At 34.6% G+C, this 10512-nt stretch overlaps 1 protein-coding gene across 1 annotated transcript in view; it reads right to left on the bottom strand.

Annotated features, from left to right (window-relative positions):
• Positions 1-2920: 2920 nt before the first annotated feature.
• HDX (highly divergent homeobox) overlaps positions 2921-10512 on the bottom strand; it is a 215246-nt gene continuing 207654 nt past the window's right edge. Inside the window, exon 10 of the mRNA XM_005890175.3 lies at positions 2921-7346. Within this exon, the coding sequence (XP_005890237.1) occupies positions 7221-7346 (126 nt within the window). The 3' untranslated portion in view covers positions 2921-7220. The remainder of the gene's footprint in view (positions 7347-10512) is intronic.

Here is a 10512-nt window from a genome sequence, read left to right as displayed (position 1 = left end):
AAGCACATAAAAAGATGCTCAATATTGCTCATTATTAGAGAAATGCAAATCAAAACTACAATGAGATATCACCTCACACCAATTGGAATGGCCATTATCAGAAAAAAAAAAAAAAAAACTACAAACAATAAATACTGGAGAGGATGTGGAGAAAAGGGAACCCTCTTGCACTGTTGGTGGGAATGTAAATTCCCTTTTGTATAAACTGACTCATCTGAATGGAGATCAAACGTGTGACCTGTGTCTCAGAACTCTGAGCTATCTGATTTAAGCTAACAAGAATAAGTACTTGATTATGATAGTCTTTGTATTTGTATACATCGTATTATGTGATAAAATAGAGATATAAATATTGATTATTTCACAAAAAGATCCAGAATTGGTAGCATTTTCCAAATTTCCCAAACTGGTTGAAACAGAACAATATAATAAAAAGAAACAGTCTTATTCTTTAGAGAATAATTGGAATTACAATCTAACTGACTTCAAAAAAAATTATTTCTCCAAGTACATAATGGTGTACCCAATATGAGACGTTTCATACCTAAAATGATCTTATTTTTCAAGTTTAGAATCAGATCAGATCAGTCGCTCAGTCGTGTCCGACTCTTTGCGACCCCATGAATCGCAGCATGCCAGGCCTCCCTGTCCATCACCAACTCCCGGAGTTCACTGAGACTCATGTCCATCGAGTCAGTGATGCCATCCAGCCATCTCATCCTCTGTCGTCCCCTTCTCCTCCTGCCCCCAATCCCTCCCAGCATCAGAGTCTTTTCCAATGAGTCAACTCTTCTCATGACGTGGCCAAAGTACTGGAGTTTCAGCTTTAGCATCATTCCTTCCAAAGAAATCCCAGGGCTGATCTCCTTCAGAATGGACTGGTTGGATCTCCTTGCAGTCCAAGGGACTCTCAAGAGTCTTCTCCAACACGACAGTTCAAAAGCATCAATTCTTCGGCGCTCAGCCTTCTTCACAGTCCAACTCTCACATCCATACATGACCACAGGAAAAACCATAGCCTTGACTAGACGAACCTTTGTTGGCAAAGTAATGTCTCTGCTTTTGAATATGCTATCCAGGTTGGTCATAACTTTCCTTCCAAGGAGTAAGCGTCTTTTAATTTCATGGCTGCAGTCATCATCTGTAGTGATTTTGGAGCCCAGAAAAATAAAGTCTGACACTGCTTCCACTGTTTCCCAATCTATTCCCCATGAAGTGATGGGACCGGATGCCATGATCTTCGTTTTCTGAATGTTGAGCTTTAAGCCAACTTTTTCCCTCTCCACTTTCACTTTCATCAAGAGGCTTCTGAGTTCCTCTTCACTTTCTGCCATAAGGGTGGTGTCATCTGTATATCTGAGGTTATTGATATTTCTCCCGGCAATCTTGATTCTAATTTGTGTTTCTTACAGTCCAGCATTTCTCATGATGTACTCAGCATATAAGTTAAATAAACAGGGTGACAATATACAGCCTTGACGAACTCCTTTTCCTATTTGGAACCAGTCTGTTGTTCCGTGTCCAGTTCTAACTGTTGCTTCCTGACCTTCATACAAATTTCTGAAGAGGCAGATCAGGTTTAGAATAGATTACTAGTATAGATGATAAAAACATTACTTAGGTAGAAGTATTAAGGAGAAGTACCTTATAACTTGCATCCAAAATATAGCTACTTTATTATCGTGAAAGTAAAGAAATAGTATCATTTGTTATAAATCTATGGTAAAAAGTATATAATATTTATGTAAAGTAGATACTTGTTAATTCTCTAGAATAAATGCATTTTCATTAGTAGCAGGTTTGCTTTTTCTTGTATCAATTAAAAAACAGAAAATCCCCTGGTCACCTGGGAAAATGCTTTCAATAAATTGTTAAGAAAAAAAGCAGGACTTGTAACTGTAAAATCAGTATAATTCCTGTATTGCTGGATATATGTAATATGCAGAATAAATGACTGGAATTAGATATACTAATATGTTAACAATGCTTATTATTAGGGGGTGGAATTGCATGTGTTCTTTCTTAAAAATTAATTTGTTTTAATTGGAGGATAATTACTTTACAATATTGTGATAGTTTTTGCCGTGCTTTTCTTTTATCTGTATTTTATAAAATGTCTACAATGAACATGTATTATCTTTATAGTATGATATAAACAAGAAATACAAAAAATAGTCTCAAAATGTTTGAAAAACATCATTCAATTTTATAGACATACTCAACCATTGACTTGTTTTTTAAATATATTTGTAATGATTCCTATTCATTTTTATAAAATCAAAGGATTTCACCACCTTAAGCCAATATTTTTGCAGATATGAGAAAGACTTGGGTCATTTGAAGAGCCTTCAAGGATTCTTGAAAATGTATCAACTGGGAAAGAAAACTGCTGATGTGCTATTTGAAGCTCATCCCTTGCCCTCACCCATTTGATAACATGAAAAGTTTTAACTGGCATAAGACTTTAACCAAAAATGTATGGGTGTATTTCATCCAAATTAAAAGGATATTCAACCAGTGTCAAAGAGAGCTAGAAGTTCAATGAAACATTGCCACTTGATTGTTGTAAAAATAACATTCTTTGTTTAAACTGTGGTTATTCACTTGCTGGCTTTACCATTTGAATATACTATCATGGACAAATTTATTGTCTATTAATGAATATTCATTCTATTCCACTGGTGTTGAAGTAATTCTCTGTTATGTGAAGTCAATTAAGGATGATACACATGTCAGCTAGGTAATCATCCAAATTTCCATTTGAGCACTCCATGTTCTCCTTTCTCTGCCTCCAAATACCTTATTATTCTCTTCATTTTTTAGTCTTTTTATCAGAACTTTATCTTGGGGAGGAAAAATTTATCTGTAGAAAAATAAACATTGAAAGAAAGAGATGTTTCTATTAGCTGGAAATCATTTATTGCCTCTATAAAAGTTTAAATAAAAACTCTACAAAAAGTTCACATTACTGTCTGATATGGTTTTAACATGATAGTATGTTTCAGAGGTAGTGCTAGTAAAGTGGGACACAAGATACTAAAAGAAATTAGCAAGTTAATACAACATAAAATTTCAATATCAAACAATATATACTCAGTACACTTTAACGGAACAATCCAAATATGTTTCCATGAAAATATCATTTTATTCTTTTATCCTTCCATAAATATGTTCCTAATAAAGGTTTGTTTGGGGCAATGGTATGTTGACTATAGGCTCACAAGTTAGTAGCCTCCTCCATTTTAACACCACAGAGCATAGCTTGGTGAAGAGCATGATACAGTGCTGTCTGCCAAGGATAATACCAGCTTCAAAGATAAACCTTTTTATTCGTCATTTAGACATAATGGTACTAAGAACTCCCTTAAAAAGCTAATCTATCAGAATTTGGCATTTTGGGGATGGGAATGAAAATTTAATATTTGTAAAAAAAAAAAAAAAAAGGCAATATTCCTTGTATACTATCACTGCAATATGGAGGAAGGAAGGAGTTTTCAGAATTCTTCTAAAATATGATCATAAACTATCAGGCCAAGACGAAGAAACTCTTCTTTGGAAATGGGCTGATTACTTTGTCTTCCTTAAAAAGGTGCAACCAAGTCAGTCTTAGAGCCTAGAATTATTTTAAATATACCACTTATGTTTTCTCATACAAACTTACATACTGCTGACTGTGAAAGTGCCTTAAAATAAATTTTACCGTCTGGAGAAATTACCTATTGGACATCTTTTGAGGTCTTTGTAATATACAGAGCACAGGATGTGACTGGACTGTGGCCTTTTCTTCCTCAACAATAACATTTCTATCACAAGATTTCAATGGTAGTACAAAAGTCCTGCTGTTGATAACTGATCTTACAACAAAATATTCCTAAGTTCCATAAAAAGGCCAATTTTCTTATAATGTTTTCCTTGCATGTGCTAATTTTCCTATTCTCCAGGGTAACTGCAGTTCTCATTTTCTTGGGACTAATTTTAGCTTTGTTGAAATGAGAAAGGTTACTTTTGGTTCTTTTTTAAAAATACACACTTTGAAAAGTGCTCTTAGCTACACATTTCCTGTTTAGAAACTAATTGGCTATCCTAAGCCAGGGTTTCCCTGGTGGTTCATTGGTAAAGAACCAACCTTCTAATACAGGAGACATGGGTTTGAAAAGATCTCCTGGGTCAGAAGGATCCACTGGAGAAAGAAATGGCAACCCACTTCAGTATTATTGTCTGGGAATTCCCATGGACAGAGGAGCCTGCTGGGCTATAGTCCATGGGGTCGCAAAAGGGTTGGACACGACTTACCAACTAAATAACAACAATCCTAATCCAATAGCAGACATCAAAGGGTAGTAAACAGAAAAAAATAAAGTTGTCTTCTTTTTTTTTTTTTCCACTTTTTGCCTCTGCCTTTGTGAGAGATAGTATGGCTTCAGACAGGTTGTTCTTCATTATGGTTTTAAAGCCCTAAAGAAAGAAACACTAGTTGTTTTTGCCTCCCAGTCATGAAGATGTTCAAAAAGCAGTCCATAAACTGATACTTTTCTGCTCTGAATTGTCTCAAAACATTCCAATCTATACATGTGAAAATACATTTCTTCATAATAGATTTTAATATTTAACATTGAAATGTTTTTCAAAATCTATGGTATATAATTTCATCCTGCCAATGTTGTTTTTCTGGATACAATCTTTTTCCTTTGGTTCCTGCTACAGAAAATGCTGAAGCACAAATGTCAATACAAAAGGATTCCTAAGTGTACTGTTATGATTTATGCTGTTTCTTTTTTAATGTAACTTTAAACAGGGACAAGGGAATCATCTACACTTCCTCTCAAAGTTGTAGACTAGGATTCCTTCCAGGAATCATATCTAGCAAAAATCTTTAAATCTATTAAAATTGAAACTTCCATAATTTTTATTTATATTCCTGAAAAAGTGAAAATAAACAATGTATTCTGAAGTTTATGGCTTGCTGAGGAGTAGAAATCCAGTGTCCCTATTGTAGGAGTTCAGTAAATATTTTTTGATTTATTGACTAGCTGCTGAGGTGTGACAAGTTTAATCCATAGCGTTGAAAGACGTATGAGAGAACCACCTCTTTTCACTTTGTGGCAAGAACGAAATAATAAGGGGTTTAAATTGAAGCAGGAAAAAATCAGTCTAAAGATAACCTCAACAACTAGTAAAAAGTCCTAAGAGAGACTTGAAGGCCTTGAATTTGTTCATGTTACCTTAAGAAATGTTTTTTAAGTTTGCTGTATATAGTAGGGACTTTTTATCTCATAGGGGAATTAGTGTGACTGATAAATTTAAACTTAGTATCCCAGGTTCCGTTACTCAGCCCTCTTTTCTCTAAATGGAATTTGACTTGTCAACAAGGTGTACTATACATTGTTTAAAAAGAACTATATGACTCTCAGCTAAAAGGGAGCATACCTAACAATTGAAATATTTTTGCTAACAAAGAACCATAATAGTAGAGTGGCAGCAACACTAAATCAGACAAATAGCTGACAAAGTGAAAGATTATCAATGAACCTTATTTATTTGTGTGTGGTGGAGGGGCATTTTAAGTCAAAGACATCCATGACTGCCTTTCTGTATTCATAAGTTGGCATCTGTGAATTCCAAGATCAAAGTTGGCTTTACTTACAAATTATGAAATATCTGACATAGAAACTTGATGGTCAAAAGTGCCGTCTAGCTACTTTATTAATCTTTTAAGTATAAGTGAAAGTGAAAGTGAAAGTGAAGTCGCTCAGTCGTGTCTGACTCTTTGCGACCCCATGGACTGTAGCCTATTAGGCTCCTCCGTCCATGGGATTTTCCAGGCAAGAGTGCTGGAGTGGATTGCCATTTCCTTCTCCAGGGGATCGTCCAGACCCAGGAAGATCTTTTAAGTATAGATAGCAATTTAACCATATGATACAGTTCCACACTGCCAGCTCACAAATATGTGATATTGTGTGCACAGGGAGAAACTGGCATTTTCCCTTCTATAGGTTTTGGTAATGTGGTCTGGTACCCTGGAAGGGAAGGTCTGCAAAAAATTGTGTTGTGCCATCTGGTACCCACTAATAGAACAACTGGGTAGAATGCCCATTTTAGGAGTGTACTCATAGAATAGTATTCAGGAAATTCAGAGAACTGTGATTCACAACCAAAGTGGTATAATTCTTTTGGGTAGTTTCCTTGGGCTGATAACTCTGTGCAAGGCTCATATGGAAATGAGCTAAATTTGGTGGCAAAGCTCAGTGACTAGATTAAAAAAAAAGAAAACTCAGTGGCTTACCTTGACTTCCTGTTTCATAAAATCTAAGAACTGAAAAAATATTATGATGACGGTGATAAACTTATAATACTTGTGCAACATTTCATCTAAGTTAGTTATACAAATTTAGTAGTAGAATGTGAATCTTATCAATATTTGTCACTTGCAGCAATAAAGAGTTCTCATTAAGATGAATCTTTTACAACATTTTGTTTCTATACATTTAACAATTTATTTGACTTCATGTTGGTTAAATTACTTTTCCATAATGCTCTTCCTCCTCCCCCCAAATATTTGGGTTAATAATGGAAGAATGTCAATATTTTGCAATTTGTGTACTAGCAATCACTTCAATTTTCAATCATTAACTTAAGTCGAAATTTCACAGAAGTTTAAAAATGAGCCCCAAGATTTATCTAGGTTAAAACATTTTTAATGTTTTGTTTTCAATTTTCAGCCTACTTTCCTGAGTAAAAGTGTATGTGGATGACAGGAAAAGGAGAGAGGAAGGAAGATGTAATGGTTACAAAAAGAAGACTAGTCAAGCTTCAGTAACTTGATAAACTATGTTGAAATATCTTTTTGTGTCTCTGGTCAAAGCTATTACTAAAACTAAGATTCATCTATAAAACAAACAAACAAAAAAGAACTTTCAGAAATTAGGCGTTATGCATTTCCTAGCTAAACTGCTCAAAATTAAATACATTTTCCTCCAGAGTTCCATCAGTTTGGAAAAAAACTCTCAAACAATGCTTTTAAATTTTACAAACTTTTTTTTGTACCATAAGTACCATTTTGCACTACAGCCATTATATCTGGTTCATCCTTCACAGAATACATTGCTTCAACAATATATTTTTCCAACTGAAGAATTTTGGGGCAGCACAATGCAACTATCTTGAAATGCATACCTGTTGGGTAGCCAAAAGGCTGTATCATATATCCCTCCCCACCCCAATCACAAACTGTCTGAGGCATTTTTCTCTGATAAAGAAGACACACTGAATGAGGTATCATCAGGCTCCGGCGAGGCATGATTGAAATCCATCTCTTCTAATTCAGGAGGTAAATCTGACAGCAATGCCTAAGTCAGAAAAATCAATTGTTTTGAATTAGTATTTGGACATATTTTTCCAACTTTATAGTTGTGGTCCTTTCACATTGATTTATTCTTACAGATTTAAAGAAAGGAGCATTTCTCTCTCAGAACTTTATACAACATCTTTTCTAAGAGAAAAACTCATCATATACTATTAAGGAAGTAATAAAATATTAGATCTTGAGAGTGTGGATTATGTAGAGTGCAACCTACAAACAGGGAGTAAGGAGAGAAATGAGCAACTACTCTGAACCAAATGCTCTGAAGTGTCTGAGATAAGTGATTTTCATACCAGTTTTGATTGTTCAGTGATCACTGCTAGAGGACTTTAAAATTGTATATAACTTATTAAAATACCCCTGCCCGGTTATACTGTCCATCACACTAAAATACAGTTCACAAGACTATTTTGAACTTCAGTGGGAGAAATAATAAAGCAATTAGGGGAAAAGTTCAGCTATTCTATTTTAGATAAAATTTTAGCATTTTAAAAGTCCAAGTGATTTTTTTTTTCTTTCCTTAGGCTATGGTCAAGCATTCACAAAGGCTCTGCTGAACCAGTGAATTTGGCTGTGTAATGATGTTTCTAGAGGATTGCTCATCTATCTTTTGGAGTAATTAAGATAAGGGAAGAGCCATGAACTAAGTTTTGCCATGGTGTAATTGTTCCATCTGGAGTTGCAGAACATGCATTCATACTAGAGAAATAAATAATCAAGTTTTATCTGGCTGGCAGTGCTGATGTGCATTTGACCATCAGAAATGGCAAACTAAATGAATGATTTGCTGCTCCCAATACTAAAAATAATGTAACGTATTTCGACAATATTTAGACAACATTAGTTGTAGTGTTAGCTTTGGGTGCAATAGTAAAAAAAAGATCCAGTGCAGGTTTGCTTCTACCCAAATAATGAACAGAAAGACAGGGCATGTTAGAGAACACATGAAATCCACTGTTGAAATAAGACAGTACTCTCCTATTCTCTTTATTAAAAGAAGTGACAGTTGTAAATCCTATAGTTTTTTGTTTTAGAGCAGAGAGGAAAGATTAGAACTTTTTGTCAGGCTGCAAAAGGAAAGGCTAACTCCTGTCTGTACAAAAATTTATTTATTTTCTGCTATTAAATGGTTCATGAACTTCTTGGTGAAATTGAGAGTACTGTTTACAAAGCAGTCATCTAAAGGTACTACATGCTTTCTAAGGTTTCTAGGTTGTTGTAATAGGGCACAGAACCATTTTCTTCTAGGTCAGTTGTTTACCACTAACCCAGTATAGTACAACAAAGCCTTTGCTGACAATGGTTGATCATAGTTTATGAGAAATACATCACTGGATTTATTTCACTTTGCAAGTGCAAAGAAGCCATATTAAAGAGGGCAAAGTGTTCCAATGAACAAAGCCTAGCTTACTGGAGAGTCATATAGGTGAGTAGACTTAAAGACACTTAAATTGTAGTGGGGAGACCTTCAAATCAAAGAACACTACTATGTATTTCTTTGTCATTGCATTTAATGTAGTTGCCAGACCAAAATCAGTACAGTATGAAATAGGAAAACTTTAATATCTGGGACAGAACGAGGCACTACTAATGCATGGGGTCCATTTAAAAATATTCCTTTTCGATATCTTTCTGGATTGCAACACTGGCACCTTGAACAAATGTTCAGATTTTGTCAGTTGCTAGAACTGTCTTTTTCATAGACTAAAGTGAACACAATGAACTTGCTTCACTCCAGGTTCTCTACCAGTCAGAGTGTGACCTACTGCCATTCTTCCCAAGAGATTATAACACTTCCCCCAATAGAATAGAATCACATAGTGAATTATCAAGGGAAGAAAGATCATAACTAATGACTTAGTACAGTGCTGACAACATTATTTTTTTTAAAATCTCTATTGGTTTGGATAATCTAATATTCAGTCAGACATTATCATATATTTTCAAATCCTGGACTGCTTCATGGGGGCAAAATACTCTGTGGACCACTCATCTCACTCAACTTACCCAAATCAAGATTAACAGAAAAACAGAATTCTAAAATGAGAAACCAATGACACAATGATTCTCTTTTATTAGGCAGAATAAAAATCAAGTCCTTCCAGAAATAAACCTTTAAGCATTTCATAGAGTAAAGATCAGTAATTTATGAGCTGACTTGGGTAACTTTTGTGCTGGTATCTTCTATATTTTTAGACCGTATTTGGAGATCCATTATACTCAATCTCAAGTACAAAAATCAGTATTTTGTACTTGGATGCTGATTATATAGGCTATGATTTTCAGTACAATTTTTGTATAACTATCTCTTCCCCCTCCCTCAGCCAATGTTTTGTCCATATCTTAGTTCATCAGCCTTTTTTCAGAGGAAAAGTAGAAGAAAAGGGCAAAAGTAAAATGTACAATAGGTACTTTTCTTATTTTTTAGTGGTTTTGGGGGAAGGATAAAGCCAGGTTAGAATAAAAAAATAAAATGCAGCTTGTGTGCTATTCCTAGCTATAAAAAGTCATAGACAACTGTGAATAAGCTGACCACACAACTCTGAAATACAAACCATGCATGACTTTTAGGACTAGGACAACACTCCAAATTACTCCCATATTGAACCTAATTCTACTTTTCCTTTCTTTAATATTAATGTAATTAAAAATTACAGTTCTTTGGGGAACAAATTCAAGACTATCATCTTATTCATTTCAAATCTGTACTTTAGATTCCTAAAAAAAAATACATTTTCAATATGCCATAGAATATGCTTAGCTCACATAATAAACCAAAATGCTTAAATAAAACTGTCAAATATGACTGGTAACTACCATCTTGGGATGTCTGTGTGTGTACAGAATGGGGAGAGCACAATTCATGAAACTGGACGCATAATATACATGCTAGATTAAGCCTCATGAGTAAATTATAGCTTAAATTTTGTGGTTCAGTACTTTGATGAAATATATAAAGACATTTTCCTTATGAAAAGCAGGAGAATTCTGGGATGCTAAGACTAATCTTTTTCCTTGGAAATGACTGGAATAGGCTACATACATCTTGCTTGGATATAAGGAATAAATGCTTGTACTCTAGCTGAATAGAAACCACTGAGACTGCTTCCTAATTAAGGCTTACCTGTGTAATATACTACTTACATTGAATT

Source organism: Bos mutus, chromosome X (assembly GCF_027580195.1).
Source record: "Bos mutus isolate GX-2022 chromosome X, NWIPB_WYAK_1.1, whole genome shotgun sequence".
In the NCBI taxonomy this organism is placed as follows: Eukaryota; Metazoa; Chordata; class Mammalia; order Artiodactyla; family Bovidae; genus Bos; species Bos mutus.
Note: the sequence above shows the minus strand (reverse complement) of the source record. Positions and strands in the feature narration are given on the sequence as shown.